This window comes from Perognathus longimembris, chromosome 9 (genome assembly GCF_023159225.1).
Source record: "Perognathus longimembris pacificus isolate PPM17 chromosome 9, ASM2315922v1, whole genome shotgun sequence".
Classification (NCBI taxonomy): Eukaryota; Metazoa; Chordata; class Mammalia; order Rodentia; family Heteromyidae; genus Perognathus; species Perognathus longimembris.
Window position 1 is genome coordinate 48,620,733 of NC_063169.1, and position 17,398 is coordinate 48,638,130.

Sequence of the window (17,398 nt, forward strand, 5' to 3'; positions counted from 1 at the left end):
GCCCTGAGTCCAAGCCCCAGGACTGGACACAAAAAAAATATAGATAGATATTTAAAAAAAAAAAACAAGACTATAAAGAACTAATTATAGAAAACAGAAAGAAAAAGTAATTTATCAATCCAGCAGCCCGACTTTTGGGCATCTACCCAAAAGATTACAAGCACACCACAGTAAAGCCACCAGCACAACAATGTTCATTGCAGTACAATTTGTCATTGCTAAAATATGGAACCAACCCAGATGCCCCTCAGTAGATGAATGGATCAGGAAAATGTGGTACACATGCACAATGGAATTTCATGCCTCTATCTGAAAGAATGGCATTGCCCCATTCATAAGGAAATAGAAGGACTTGGAAAAATTATACTAAGTGAAGTGAGCCAGACCCAAAGAAATACGAACTCAATGGTCTCCCTCATAGAGCACAGGTTTAGGCTAGTCACAGCAGAGGATCACAAGAGCCCAATAGCTATGCCCTTATGAACACATAAGATGATGTTAAGTGAAATGAACTCCATGTTATGGAAACGATTGTTATATCATTGTCGTAATTAGTTTTAACATGCCATATGAAACCATAGCTTTTTTTGTTGATGATCCTCTTGTATCCCCTTCCTGTGGTTGTCCCCGCACTATCACTGTATCTCATCTGAGTACCCTGGATACTGTATATACTGATATTAGAACTAGGGAAGGGAAAGGGAATATCAAAATCAAGAGACAAAGGATAAAAAGACAAACAACTCTAAAAGTAATACTTACAAAACCATTTGGTATAAACCAACTGAACAACTCATGGGGGGAGAGGCAAAGGGGGAAGGGGGAAATGAGGGAGGAAGTAATAAATTGTACAAGAAATGTACCCACTGCCTTACATATGAAACTATATCCCCTCTGTACATCACTTTGACAATAAATAGTAATTATTTTTAAAAATTTAAAAGATTCAAAAAATTTTTAAGTTATTTATCACAGAAAGCTGAGGAAAAAATAAAAGCAAAGGAGTTCATCATCTTTGGAAATATGTGGTCTTTGGAAGTTTTGCAAAAAATGGTGGAGAGGTCACAATGAGCCCAGAGTTCAGCACTGAATCATAAAAGACTGCAGAAAATAGTCTCCTTTCTGATCCTCACATTGATTCTAGACTTCTATGCAGTACATACTCAAAGGCAGTACATAATCATTCTCACTTTTACTTTGGGTCTTATTGATACAAATCACCTCACTCCCTTCTCTTGTGAGTCTGTATAGTATTGTTATTTTGAAAATTACATTAAGTACTATGAGGTCTAAGCTATTTGAAACTTTGATTCTCAGATCAGCTGGGACATCTACATTCCCCCACTCAGGGTTGTTTCTCTTCTCTATTTTCTCTAGTGTATCTTCACTAACTTCTCAAATGAGATAGGTAAAATTGTTTACTGTGATAGACCTTTAGCCTCTCTATCTTACCACCTGTTTTTTATATACCCAGTAATTTTATCTGATACTTTTTAAACATTTTATTATTCCAGCATAAGTTAACTTTTATGAATTAATTTTCTATTATAAAAGCATTGAAGCCATATATAAAAAGAAGCAGATGTTATAAGCCACAAAAATAAAACCCATACAGATGTCTATTAAATGTATAGTAGATAAGCACGATCACAATACAGCGTGAGGGTATACTCATTTACCTGTGGAAACAATATTCAAAATCACTCTTAAAACAGTGAAATAGCTGGGCACTAGTAGCTCACACCTATAATCCTAGCCTCTCAGGAGGCTGAGATCTGAGGGTCAAGATTCAAAGCCAGTCTGGGCAGGAAAGTCTGTGAAACTCTTATCTCCAATTAACCACCAGAAAACCAGAAGTGAAGCTGTGGCTCAAAGTGGTAGAGCACTAGTCTTGAGCAAAAGCACTCAGAGACAGCACCCTGGCCTGGAGTTCATACCTCACAACCAAAACAAAACAAAACAAATAAATAAACATAAAAACAACAGTGAAATAAGAGTTGCAGTGGGATATGACATTAAGGAAAGGCAAAATAAAACCCAGACGTGATGTCTTTATATCGCTATTGGAATGTCTAAAATTTTAAAGCCTGTTGTTGGCAAAGACATGAACTGATTGAAATGTTATACACTGCTGATGAGGATATAAAATGACATAATAATATTGATGCATGACGCATGTATTGGCAAGTTCACCCACCACATGAGTCAGCTAGCCATTCCTCTCCCAGATGTATCCCAAGCACATGAAAGCTTATATTTGTACAAGACACTGCCAGAATATTCACTTTTACCATCATTTGAGATACTCAAAAACTGAAAGCAACTTAAACACCTAACAAAAGGTAAATAAGTGAACAGAAACTGTTATATATTGAAAAATAAATTGTCCATAAAAAGTAATAATAACCTGTTAATATACTTATGAAGTGGACAGTGGTTTGTCATCATTGGGTTCAAGCTGTTATTTTTTCACTCTCTCTTGTAAATAGTTCAATAATAATTTTATTGTTAGTTCTGCAATTATTAAATGGTTAAATATAATTCAAGTGCTTGATAAAGTCAGTGTTAATTTGAAAACTAAAGGTAACTTGAAGCATCAATGATAATATAGGTGTGGTTGCTGTCACTCAAGTTAAATGATAAATTTTCTATGTCTTTTACAGCTAACATATCAATTGTAGATATAAATACTAACCAGGAGGAGAACATAGTAACTTCATCTTCTGGAAATAACTTTGGCCTTGACTTGAAAGCAGATGACAAAATATACTTTGGTGGCCTGCCAACCCTGAGGAACTTGAGGTAATTTAGTATACGTTTAAAGCTAACGATTAAGTTTTAATTGAATGGCCATTGTGCTCACTAAAGAGATTAAGTTTAATTATAATAGAAATGTCATATAACCTTTAACTGAAGAAAGGCCTAATCAAAAAAAAATTCTGTTGCACATTACAACACCAGGATTTAGAAACTAAAGGATTAATTTGACATCTTTGTTGAATAGATTGATTTGAATCACTATTTCGCTTATATTCCTTCTGAAAAGAATTCTGAAAATAATTAGAGGTAGATTCCAGAGCTGAACGTGGTTCTTGTAATTGCTGTTCTCCTTACACATTCACTGGAGATAATGGCAATCTGACATTGCTTAGTGTTCTGAAAATTAGTCAGTGTTCCAGGATACTGTGAGTGTAACCTATTTTATTGATAAGCATTAACATTATAATGGCATAGTGGAGCTCTGGGGAATGTCAACAACTAGAATTACAGCCATTATTCTTATGCCTGTGCCAACATTTTAAAATAATTTTATATATGCTTTGTATATGGCAAGATGAGAAGACATCTTTTGGACATAGTTAAGTCAATTCACAAAAAATAATCCCTAGAAAAGACAAAACATTTTATGATGCAGAATTTAATTAATCTATTATTTATGGAAACACATAAGAAAATAAAATGCATTTACAGCTTATGATTGCACATAAGAAATAAAACTTATAATACCTACTTGGTACTTGCTAAATGTTAAATGAATTTAATTAGAAGTTGCTTTAAACCACAAATTTAGTGTATCCAATTTTTTATTTTTGTTTTCATTGGTTTGGTAGTTTTTAATGGACATAAGTCTCACATAGGTATTTCTAGTCCACAAAGAGATTGCATTTTGGAGACATCTCTGAATACTGACATGAAAAAGCATGGTGGTTAGTTATTCCCATATTTTCCAGTTGATCAATATAGCTTTAGGTTTGGGGGGAGAAGGGTTTGGTTGTTTGTTTGGTTTTTTTGTTGGGTTGGGTTTTGTTTCTGTCAGCTAACATGCAAGCTACAATCTCTTTCCCTTAAATCTAAATTCACTGTTCAAGCAATAGTCAATCTTTCAAGGGTGTAACTTGACGTGCTTCCTGGAAAATAACCTGGTTCTCCACTTACTAAATAATGAGGTGTTTACTTGTGTTATGTGTAAATTGTGTTATGTGTAATTTAAAGGGTCAGATCAGAAAAAAATTACTGCAACTCACATGTATTTGAATAGTGTCATAGGAAACCGGTGTGTTAAACGATCATTCAACAAAAGAAGAGCACCGTGTAAGGCCAGGCACCTGGCCAAACGCTGAAGGTTGAGTAGTTATTCAAATCCAAGATTTACTTTGCAAAATCATTAAGTATATTCTACTGAGTGAATTAAATATACTGAAACTTTATTTTCCTAATGAAGGTTTAAATGATCATAAAGTGATGTTTAGGAATTATCTACAAGCATACATGTATTAACTTTGTTGAGACTAAATGATTTTTTATCTGTTTTTACTTTCTTGGCATACTATTTCATAATTATTGCTATTATATGGTACACTATTTCAAAATCTTTAGATGTATATATGATGTTGGGGTTAGGTGGTCATAGTGACCTGTTATTTTGTACATAAGATCTCAGTATGATAAAGTGCAAAAGATGTGGTGAACAGATTATTTTTTCCATATTTTGCTCATCTCAGGCTCCTTGAGAGGCAATATTTATAAGTTACTCATAAATGTACTTTCCTATACCGTAGATCAATACAAATAATTTCTTTAAATTCAATAGTACAAAGTAAAAATTGCCCAAGAGAAAGTATGTCTAATGGGCATTTTTGAACTCTGATTTCACTTCCATTTTCTGTTTGGTCACCTTGTTTTTAATTGTTAGTACATTTATTATTAAAGTTAATTCAGTTATTAAATGAAAAGGCAATTTTAAGTAAATTGTGTCTTTTTTCTTTTCCCTTTGACTTAGTATGAAAGCAAGGTAAAATTTAAATTTATGCATGCCTTTTTTGAGTGCATGGGTTGGGCACATGTGGCTTCTTAGATAAAGCAGCAGTGCAGAAGCAAAGTGACACCTATGCAGCTTTTCTTCATAGCACATTTCACAAGCAAATAATGCACTGTAAGAAAGTTCTCCTGCTGCTCTGTGCTGACAAAGATACTGCTGCTTACCCACCAACAATTAGGCTGCTATGTGAGGTGTTGCACAAGCAGTGAAAGCACTTCTCGGCTTACTTGTTCAGCCCTGTGCACCTTGCTCCCCAGTAACCAACATCACATGAGAAGCTGGTCAAGTTCACATGTGTCCAGTGGTTCTGGGAAAAAGAGGAAAGATGGTCTCGAGTTCTCGGGTTGAATCCCAAATGATGGCCTCCCTAGTACCATGCTGTGTGCGCAACACTCCATCTGCACTCCTCAAATGCTTACTACTTCATTGTTGCTTTCTGCAGGCCTGCAAATTTGCATTTATATGTCCTTTGGCCAGCTTGTCAAAAGTTGCCTATTGATTGACTTGTTAATTTAGAATTAGTTACAAAGGCAGATGAAAAAAGTTTCTGAAAATACTACATTTCAAACAAGTGTTTCAATTACCAGTGAACAAGTTTATGGGCCATCCACCTAGCTTCTCAGAAACATTTTAAATACTTATTTACAAACAGGCATTAGCAGGAATTAGCAGCCTCTGTTAGGTGGTTGATCAAAACAAGATATGCAGAGCTTGCATACTCTGACTAGGGCAAAAGCCTAGATTGGGGCATTTCTGAACCTAATTGTTCCAGATTTCTGCACGGGAGATAATGAAACTGAACTAATCCAAACAAATGTTTAAGGGCCAGACACTTAGTGTTAAAAACTAGAAAATATAGAAAGTGGGAAAATGTAAGAATGGGGTATTTTATAACATCATTATGATACCAGCCAAGCCATGTTTGTGGAGTTGCTTAAAAGGTGGGACTGCCTTTTAATAGAAATATATGTTGCTGCAACTTGAAAATAGCACCAGGTAGTTCTGTAATTATGCCTTTGAGTGGAAACCTTCAGGAAACTGAGATCTATGGTCATCTTAGATATCAATCACTATTTCATTACTCACCCCTTGGGGTTCTCATTGTGTTATACCTGTGAATTCATTATACTTTGAAATGGTTCCTTTCATTTTCATGAAACATTGAATTTTAAGTAGAGATTTCCTTTAGTGCCAAAACTTTAGAAAACAATTATGATAAATCTGTCTTCTCGGAGCCAAGGGAACATGATAACTGAAATTCACCCCTTCCCTTTCCTTTGTACAAGAAGGGGTGTAAGCAAGCTCCTTGCCCTCCAATGGCACTTGTTCTTCATAATTATTCACTAAAGGAACAGAAAGATAAGGTCTTGGGAACAAAGAAAAAAGATCAGAGAAAATATAGATGTTTCACGAAGAGGGATAGGAGAGGTAGAAACAAATCACATGACATGAAACAAATCACATGACACACATTACCAGGGTCTCATTTTCTTTCCTACCTGTTTTTTCTCATGCCAGGTGTTTTAAATTAAGATTCAAAAGAGAAACATGGCATCAGGGACAAGGGAAAGTTACCCCCTTGAGTACAAGATTGATGTCTGTTGGACACTTTCTCTGGAGGCTTATTGACCCTATAGAAGGAAAAATATATTTTGTACCCCTACATTGTTTCACTGTTCAGGACAGTCCCTAGTCACAGTGACTATTTAACTTTAAACAAATAAATAGCAGTAATTATTCTGTTCCACATTACCAAAAACTATATTGCATGAGCCATTCATTGTCCACAGACAGCTAGTAACCACTGAATTTTACCATGCATCCCAGACTTTGTGTGTCATCACAGAAAGCTCCATTGAACATCACTGTTACATATTTATCACCATGTAAATCCTGCTAGCTCTTATGAAGTGAGCTTTTCCAAATGCCAGCTTCACCATTAATGTATCTCAAATTTACAAATTGATACATGCTTATTTCACAAAGTTATAGAGAAATCAAGTCACTTGTACACTGTCATGCAGTAAATCAGAACAATGTGTCTAAAGAGCTAAGAATTTGTTTCTGTCTATCTTGTCATCTCTTCTGTTTTCTTTCCACTATCCTTTCTTCAGCTCTTCTCACTTCCTGTACCACCTGCCCAGGCTGGCCTAGAACTTACTATTTAATTCAGGGTAGCTTCAAACTTGTAATCCTCCTTCCTTCACTTTTGGAGTGCTAGGTACCACCTGCCACCATATCTGATACAAGTAATTCCTTTTTATTCTAATCTGCTGGTGCATTTGCTCCAGTTTAAGATGTAGTAAGCAGAAAGTGAACATTCAAGTGTAGTTTTGGTACAGAAGCCACTTTTCAACATTTTTTCAAAAGCTAAGTGTGTGTGTTTTACATTTGGTTGCTTAATTTTTCAATTGTTTCAAATATAATACAAACCTTAGGGTCAGTCTGAAAGCTAACTTGAACAATATCTATGTTACAACAGTATAGTGCAGAGAATGCTTCTTGGACTTTGCGTTGTTTAATTTTTTTAATGTATACTATCATCATATATATCAGCCACTGTTTCCAAAAAGTGTCAATAAAACAATATTTTTGAAGTTGTAGTTAATGTGATTGCTTGTTTTACCCTAAAACTTATTTTTATCTTATAAAGAAACCCATAATAGTGATAGGAAGTATGCAATGTTACACACACACACACACACACACACACACACACACACACACACACACACAGGCACTCTTCCTCTTTAACAAATTCAGATGTATTTTTAAATAAACATTTCCATTTCCAGATATTTTTTTCCTAAAGTTGTCTGAAGATGTTTTTGTATATAAAAAGGGATTTTTTGATATATAATTTGATTCTGCTGCCTGCATAATTACCTTCTCTGTAGTGGAAAAATAAGCACTCATTTCATTATACACATGAAGTATTAATAAATCAGTTAATTCATGTAGCTTATGTTGAAATATTCAGGGTATTTTTTGCGTGGAGAACTGCATGAAGACCTCTCTGCAGAATGGCATTAACACACACTCACTGAAGTCAGTACAGGATGGAAAACAGACCACTGGGTGCATGTGTGCGCGTGTGCAGTTTGCTAGACGTGGACCAGCCTGCGTAGTTTGCTACAATGCTTCCTTCCAGTAGTCAAAGGATTCTCACCACTATAATGATAATGCTTTTGTTTTCTATTTGACCATTCAATAGACCAGAAGTAAATGTGAAGAAATACTCTGGCTGCCTCAGGGATATTGAAATCTCAAGAACTCCATACAATATTCTCAGCAGCCCAGATTATGTCGGGGTTACCAAAGGATGTTTACTAGAGGTTGGTCTATTTCAAAGTTTTTCCTAAACACATTCCTATTATATTTGACATAGTTTCTTTTTATAAGGATAGGTCCTCTATTCATATATTTTAAACTTCTACTGAACCTGGTTGTGACACAGTATAAATGACAAAAATAAGACTTGAGTCATTCTATAAATTAATAGATAGAATGGATATTTTAAGGAACCAAATTGTGACCCATTTTTCCAATGATAAGCTCTTCAGTGTATAGCATGTATCTTTAATATTAATGTTCCCTGTGGTTCCAACACTTTTACTTTGTTTTACACTCATTTTATCTTTCAGTATTATGTGTGGCTTTCCTATGAATATGACTCCTTTTCTAGACTGTTTAAACAAACAGCTATAGCAACATAGTAGAAGGTGCCACCTAGCACTCCAAAGGTGAAGACAGGAATCTTCAGCCTTAGAAATTACATGAAAGGGGACCTGTGACATCAGTTCTGCAGATGTGTGTGATAAGAGTGGAAAGTCTCTTGTGTCTTAGGTTCTCTTGTCACTCGCGAATCCTAGAGGTCCTCTGATTCCACTCAACTATTCTTCACTTATTCTTCTGTTGAGGCTGAGCCATGTGTGAGAAAGGCTCCAGCACAGATCTGCTCTTTTAAAATAGCTATATGCCAAAGCCACTGGGCAACAGCAAACAGCATAACATTCATGAGAACTTGGTAGTGGTGAGCTTTACTAAAACAAGAAAAGATTAAATATATCATTCTTCCCGCTTATAATTACTCACTATGATATGACTCTCACTTTTGGCTACTTCTTCTAATCCAATTATTTTGAAGCACTCTAGTGGAGCTATAGGAAATGAAGAGAGGACAGGAAGAGCGAAAAAAGGTGAATCTGTCTTCTGAGCACTGAGATTTAGAGGTTGCTAGAGAGTTTTCATGGTCTTCACTGCTCATAGCTGCAGGCTCCAATTTAAAATTGAGTATGGATACCCACTCTAAGTTTGGGAACTCAGAAAAAGAAAATGGAAAAAGAGTCAGAACTTTTAAGGATTCATTCTAGTTTCATAAATAAAATTTTACTGGGAGTTTTAATCTTAAAAGCCAACTCATACCCACATTCAAAAGATATCTACAGACAGATGGAAAACTGTCCAGAAAATGAATAGCCTGTGTGTATAGAAATGATGATTCTCTCTTAAGGCACATTTTAGTATCCAGGAATTATTATACAAGTGAAATATGAGGCAGAAATTTGATGTGGATAAATATTGAGAAGTCTGCACAGCAGTTTTATCTGAACTTCCTAGAACTCCCTAATTTAAAAATTGGAATAGAAGGCGGATTATACATTTTGCCACTCTGGTGTCATTTAACTGAGCTTGAAACACTATATACAAAAAATAGCACCACATGAAAGGAGTCCTTGATTTTATTCCAAGAAAATCCAGGACTTTAAAAAAATGAATATTTTAAACACCTTAAGTACCTAACAACAGAAGCATGCTTAAATAGTTCCAGTACATTTATATGGTTGAGTATCCTTTAACCATGAAAAGTGACTATGACCTATGTGTCTGCTGTCAGATATCTCCTGCATATTTAAATGAATATGTCTATCATGACTCAGATTAAAGATAAGAGGGAAGTGAGAAAGAGACCAATTTTGGGAAATGCAAAAGAAGTTGAATGGATAAATTAAAGAAAGAGTTCATGGCTTTGGGATAAGAAATGTTGTTCTGCTTTTTGAAGTTAACTGTCTGAAGTACAACTGCATTCATTTTGTCATCTGCAGAAACAATGATATTATTTTCTGGACTCTAAAATGTTTGGCTTATTATTTAGGTTGTCTGTGATTTTTAGAAATTATTCTTGGAACTGTACATTTAATAGTAAAGAGCATCTCTCCTGTGGGCTTATAATGAAAAAAGTGCAGACAGACCATGGTCATATTCCTCTTTAAGACACACACAAAAAAAATATTTGCTAGAGTATATTCCAGCAATTCACTAGAGTATTTTTAAGGGATACTAGAAAGATAGGTTTAAACTGAAAGAATAATGTTATATGATCAATGAGGCCCTTTAGTTTAAATCAAGCATTCTGAACCAAAAGCAGAGGTCAACATTTTTGTTGCAAACTATACTTCTCAGATGGTTCAAATATATAACTGGAGATATATTTCTTCAGCTATGCTTCATCTTTCCATGTAACAGGCACACAAGTGCTTTCTAGACTTACCATGTATTTCGTAAGATTGCAGGAATTGAGGGCAATCAAGACGAGAGATTAACCTGAATATTCCATTATAATCATTTCTTCTCTTTGTTTACCCACAGAATGTTTACACCGTTAGCTTCCCCAAGCCTGGCTTCGTGGAGCTTCCCCCTGTGCCATTCAATATAGGGACAGAAATCAATCTATCCTTCAGCACCAAGAACGAGTCTGGCATCATTCTCTTGGGAAGTGGAGGGACACTGGAGCCACCCAGGAGGAAACGAAGACAGACAGGACAGGTACTAACAGTTAGGCCCTAACACATTTCCTCGGAGGTCAAAGGAATACAGTTTAATTGCTTTGACATTTGACATTTGCATTATTTGTTTCAACTATCTATTATTGATGATCCTCTTGTATCCCCTTCCTGTGGTTGTACCTGCACTATCACTGTATCTTATCTGAGTACATTGGAAACCGTGAATACAGGTATTCGAACTAGGAAACTGAAAGGGAATACCAAAATCGAGAGACACGGGATAAAAAGACAAACAACTGCAAAATCAACTATCATCTTTTGGCTAACTGTCCATGCTGGCTTCTTCTTATCTCACATCATCTTCTTAGGACACTTACACTCCCCAGATATTCCTGTTGTTCCATTTCAAGGGCTGAGTGAGCCACACTTGTATTTGCCCCATGCTTTACATGGGTTTAGCACTTACATGCATAAAAAGGCAAATTTCAAATACATGGCATTACCTTTAGCTTTTTTTTTTCTCTTCAACTTCTTGCCATAGCTGTCAATGTTCTTCCAGGATCCATCAAGTTTAAATGTCAGTTTCTTCTAAGATCAGTTTCCGAGCAGCCATAGCTGAGGTGAGGTAATCTATTGGAGATTAACCATTCTCACCCTCTCTGGACACAGAGGAGTAGAGAATAAACCTGGGATAGGAGAAGGCATACAAAGCCCTCAGACACACACGGTTATAGCCCAGTCTCACTCAAGGATGGTCAAATCCTGAAAAAGATCTACTATGTGAATGCAGATTTGAAAAAGATCTACCATGTGAATGTGAAGACGTAAGTCCCCTGACCACTTGCTTCTGCTAAATGCAATCTCTTGCCCTAACAGATTGAGGCGTCAGAACTCCCCTCTGGTGGGCTTTCTTCAGTATCTTCTGTCATATATTTTAAATGATAATCTCTCCATTTTACCTAATCTGCCATGATCAGAAGATGGAATCTTTAAAAACATGCCTTTAAATATGCAGACATGTTTGTGAATCTCATCATGTATTTTATTGTGTGTTTTTAATTAAAATTAGAATTTAATATGTAGTAATCAGTAATACTAGATGATAAAATTTTATTCCTTTTCTTAAAAAGAAAAAAATTCCTTCCCAAAATGTCTGAGAATAGAATCAAGTATTTGCTAACCATCCATGCCTTGAATTATCTCAGGAATTCAGAGAGAAGCAGGTTAGAATTTAAAAAAATAAATCATTACATAATTATCTCAATCGATATAATAAAAAACACTAACATTTAACAACCATCTCAATTTTAAAACAATACATAGTATAGCCAAACATGGCAGATCTCACCTATAATCCTAGTTATTTAGGATTCTGATAGCAGGTGGTTTGTGGTTCTAAGCCAGCCCGGACTAAATATGTTCACAGAACTATACCTCAATAGAAGAAGATGGATATGGTGTGGTCCATCTATGGCTGGAAGTATGAAATAGAAGGATCCAGGAATCTAGTCTAATGCCTGAGAAAAAAGTATCACCCTATCTCAAAATAACCAGTACAAAAAGAACAGGGGGAGGTGAGGTTTACATGCATGGCTTAGCAATAGAATATCTACCTAGCTAGCAAAAGGCCCCAAAATAAATAAATAAATACACTTAGTCTAAGAAGAAGAAGCTTTCTTAGCCATCTACAAAAAGACAATTAAAACATGTGCTAGAAATTGAAGCCCAAAAAAATGAATGGCAGATTTTTTATTACCCTGATTTCCTTGAGTGCAATAAGAAAAGGACAAATAAATACGGTGCAAAAGTGAGGATAATGTATAATTTAAGTATAAGGGGCTGGGGATATGGCCTAGTGGCTAGAGTGCTTGCCTCGTATACATGAGGCCCTAGGTTCGATTCCCCAGCACCACATATACAGAAAATGGCCAGAAGTGGCGCTGTGGCTCAAGTGGCAGAGTGCTAGCCTTGAGCAAGAAGATGCTAGGGACAGTGCTCAGGCCCTGAGTCCAAGCCCCAGGACTGGCCAAAAAAAAAAGAATAAGTATAACAAATTATACATCAGCCCTATATTGAAAAGAATCATAATTTTTTTTGTTGTTTTTTTTGTCCAGGCTAATCTCAAATTGCAATCTTCCCAATCCCAACCACAGAGCCTGCGATCACAGGCATAAGCAAAGAGGAATTTAAGCATTGCTGCTGGAAAAAAATAAATAGCTGCCATCACTCTGGAAAATGACTTAAGACTGTCTTTAAAGTTGGACATACGCATACTTTACAGATGTAGACTCAAATTCTTACCTATATGCACAATGAGGCATGTGCAAGAACACTCATAAAAACATGTCTGATAGAAAAAAGGTAGAAACAACACAAATGTTTACCAACTAGAGTAGTAGTAACAAGTGAAAACTAAAACTCAGACAACATGGATGTAAGAAGCTAAGTAGAAGTTAAATGCACTGTTCTATATAATGTCATTTTTGTTAGAGTTCTAATACACCAAGCAATAAACAACATATTGTTACATGTACATAGAAATACTTATGTGCTTTTGCCAAAAATTTTAACTTTGGATATAATAGGCATAAAATCCGTATTACCTGAGATGGAAAAGTAGGGAGATGGCATCTGGAAGAAGCTTCTAGAGGACAAAATACTTTATTAACTAAATGGTTGCTGTACAAGCAGGTTTTATTGTGCAGTATGAATTCAGCTTCTTTATGAACATGCACGCTCTTACATTGTATATATACCAGATAGGCATAAAACAAATACTTTTTGAAGAGGGAGAAAAAAAGGGTTTTCATTTCTCAATATATATAATAATAACTGAATGAATATGAAATATGAATAACCTCTTAAGTCCTTTATCCTTTAATCCTAAAAATAAAATTATTTTCTCACTTTTACAATTGATAAGCTAGTTGTAATAAGAATACCAGACCAAACATTCTGAAATAGCTCTTACAGTAGAGGATATTTTTTTCCCTTGGCCATTGACATCTGGCTCCAAATACCTCTTTTTCAGCCCTAGATTTCATCATTGTTCTGAAACCAGAATTTGTTCCTCTCAAAACTATTAAAAGAAGAAAGTTATTAAGCACTAGAGTAAATTTCCAATTTATTTTGGTGAATTTTAAATTAAATTATTTTAATGCCCCAGCCTTTTATTAACAATAAGGTTTGTTTTTTTTTAATCACTTGATAGTTGCTACTGAAGGAGGAAGCAATGTTTAATAGCTGGAGTCTGTCGTAGAATCAGTACTTAATAAATTTTTGTATTTCCAACCTAAGGGGGTTATTTGTGTTTGTGTTCTTCCTAATGAGTTTAAGAAATCAAACCACCCTAAAGACCTTTGTAAGCTAGAAGTTGGTAGTGGCTTTGTGGAGACAGGGTAAATGTTGACCCAGAGCCTTGGGAGATGACTTAGTAACTTATCAAAGGCGTGATGATGATGATAGATACCATCTCTGCTATCATGGATCCCTCGTGGAGGACTGAGTGATCAGGCCCAGGATGGTTCCAGAGAGGAAGCACACAAAGAGGGGATGAGGGTGGCATACAGGCTTCCTGGGGCTCCTAAGCTGATATCAAAACCATACCCGTTGCTATGGTAACCATAGCACAAAGAAAGCAGAGGTGTATGGATGAAAACTGCATCCCTAGTTTCTAAATGTACAGACAAGTTACATCGTTGTGGTAGTAATTTCTTCCATCAACCATGAGAACTAAGTCCAAGCACTCAAGATACCATGAGGTGGAGAGTTGAGATAAGTGCCAGAAACTAGCTGTCCCACTTGCAAGTACAAAGGAGATGGATTTTATTGAAGTCCTTTATTTCCTGATGGTTTTGTAAGCTAAAGGCTCAGAGCAAGCACCACTGTCATGCTCAGATTCATAGACTTGCTTGGCCTAGAACTGCTACTTATCACATCTCCCAACATGCAGAAATGGTAGATGATCAAAACTATCTTTCCAGCTGTTTCACCAACTGTATTGTAAAAAATACAAGTCTTAATATCTTAGGTAATCTGCCAGAGCTTTGATTCTGTCTGAACATGTCAAGCTAAGTCATAGGTTTAATCTTCCCTATGTATTGGTTGTTACAGGCCTATTATGCCATATTCCTCAACAAGGGTCGCCTGGAAGTGCATCTCTCCACTGGGACAAGAACAATGAGGAAAATTGTGGTCAGACCAGAGCCAAGTCTATTTCATGATGGGAGAGAGCATTCTGTTCGCGTGGAGAGAACCAGAGGGTAACTGAGACACTAGACTACTTACTCTACTGTTATTAACTTCCTGTGCCAGCAAGAGTCTATGCCTAAACCTCGGTGTCTGCGGACAAACTATGCATTACAAACATGAGAAAGTAGCTTAATTTCCTTTTCTTTACCTTTCATGTTTCAGGAACCTCATTTACCTGGCTGGGCCCTTAGGAATTCAACTCTTAACATTTTCATACTGTGCAGTTCTATTCTCTGCCTGTGGAGGAACTAAACATATGTTCCCAAGCTATAGAAAGGAAAAATCCTTCCCTCCACATCTCCTAAGAATTCTCTTCTATAGTCAGATTTCCACCTAGTGAAACACATAAAATCGCTTAATGCCAGACAACAGCCATTGGCAGCTGCTATTTCATTCAGGTTCCAAAGCAGGTATGGTAGCTGCTTCAAAACCTGTCACAAAGATCTGGACCATAGCAGCAGCTTCAGGACCTCCTGAGCCTCCTAGGCATGTCTCATCTCTGCCCCACTCCCCAAGGTGCACAGGGTCCCAGCAGTAGCTTTAGAAGGAAACAGGTAAGGGACAGAAGGAGCATGGAAGCTGCCCGGGAGATCCATTCATGCAGTAATGCTCTCTGCACATTCTCCAGGACACTCCCTATTCCTCACTGCAATCTGCCCTGAGCCTTGGAATTGACAGTCACACTGCAAAATCAATAACAAAAAACGGATTCTCATTCTTTACTATGTTGCCATGTTTTCTACTTACTTTACTGCGAAAATCATCTGCATTTTCCCATCAAAATAGTGTGCAACTCAAAGAAATAATTCATTTAGAAGGAGAATTAGAGAAAAATGATAATGGAAGCCCATAGACTTTAGGGGCCTCAAACCTCCAAACTAACAATCCATTTATTAAACTGAAGGAAAAAAACAAATCTAATGATACCTCAAAACGAAGAATTCTCAACACAACAAGAGTAGGAATGTATAGCAGTAATTCAAATAACAATTCTATTTTATAGTTCAACACCTATATTTTCTAATTATCCACTTGTGTGGATAGCAGTTTAGATAAATAATTTCAGATTTCTTATTGTCTAAGTAAATAATAAAACTTTCTTTGGCTCATTTGGTTATTATTATGGAGAGCATTCTGTTGTGAGCACAACTGACAGCCAGCCAACTGACAGCCGAACTGACATGCCAAGTGTCTAACTAACCGAGATGTTTAGAAACCATGATGAAGACAAATGAGGCATCCATATGTGGACAAACAGAACTTACTAGTCTAACAGCGAGATGTTGTAACCATGGTTTCTAACGAGAAAGGCAGGCTGGATATTTTCATTTATATCTTAGGAAATGATTTGGAATACAGATTTTTGTATATCTTATACACTAAATTTTAGGCTATGTGCCACACTTAGTTCTTTTTATTATGGAAAAAAAAACTCTCTGAAAGTCTTCCAGTTCTAAGAACTTCATCTAGAAAAATGCAGATTTGAGAAATACTATTGACCACAAATTACCTGTAATATGTCATTTTTGTGAGAAAACAATTATGAAATTCCCAAATGTATTTGATATTGTACGGCACTGTCCTTCTAACAGGTGTTTCTCCAAGTAGAACATTTTGTTACGCCAACTTCACAGCTGTTGACCATCAATCTAACCTTTATTTGATTACGCTCAGTGTATAGTACATCCCTGAAAACCGGTCACTCGGTTAATTGGCCATATAAACAAACAATTTTGCCATTCACCGTTAATTACAGAATAATATATTGTACACATTAGTGTGTAGTCACTGAACTCTGTGCCAAAACAGGAACATATTTGCTACCATAATGGCTTCCTTTGTACTTTAAGGTCAAAACAGAGCAACCATCTAGTTTATAAGCATATTCTACACAACACTACATTAACCAGAGATCATTAATGCCAGATGAACTTCTGAGACATTTTAATATTCACACACCAATTGGGTGGTGAATGATATGGGTCAAATACTAAACCAAAATGGTCTTTAAACATTCTATACAATGGAGCCAGGTTTGAACCCAGATATATTTGATTTTAATGTCTCCATGCCTGCTTGGACATGTATTTATTCTTTATTCTTATCCTTCTACTTTTTTTCTGTGCCAGTTCTGGGGCTTATACTCAGGGCCTGAGCACTGTCCCTTAGCTTTTTACTCAAGGCTAGCACTCCACCCCTTGAGCCACAGCTCCACTTTCAGCTCTTTGGTGGTTAATTAAAGATAAAGGACGGACAGACTTTCCAGTCCAGGCTGGCTTCAAACTTTGAATCTCAGATTTCCACCTCCTGAGTAACTAGGATGATAAGCTTGAGCCCCCAGTGCCCACCATCTTAGCTTTTCTTATAATGTTAAAAAGTTGTATCTCTTCATGTTGATTGTAATATACTATTACCAGTTTGGAAATATTTACTTTCTCCAAACTCTTCTCAGACAATAAATGTCAATTAATAGTCACTTATTTTCCTAAAACCCTAGATAATTGTGTAATACCACCCTGAAAAATCAGTAGGTATTTTTTTT

General features: G+C 36.1%; 1 protein-coding gene across 1 annotated transcript in view; it reads left to right on the top strand.

The window, feature by feature from the left end:
- Positions 1-17,398, top strand: part of Lama2 (laminin subunit alpha 2) — a 547,138-nt gene that overhangs the window by 507,923 nt on the left and 21,817 nt on the right. The window contains exons 52-56 of the mRNA XM_048354062.1: positions 2,664-2,802; positions 4,781-4,792; positions 8,034-8,154; positions 10,469-10,645; positions 14,719-14,867. Coding sequence (XP_048210019.1) covers positions 2,664-2,802; positions 4,781-4,792; positions 8,034-8,154; positions 10,469-10,645; positions 14,719-14,867 — 598 coding nt within the window. The remainder of the gene's footprint in view (positions 1-2,663; positions 2,803-4,780; positions 4,793-8,033; positions 8,155-10,468; positions 10,646-14,718; positions 14,868-17,398) is intronic.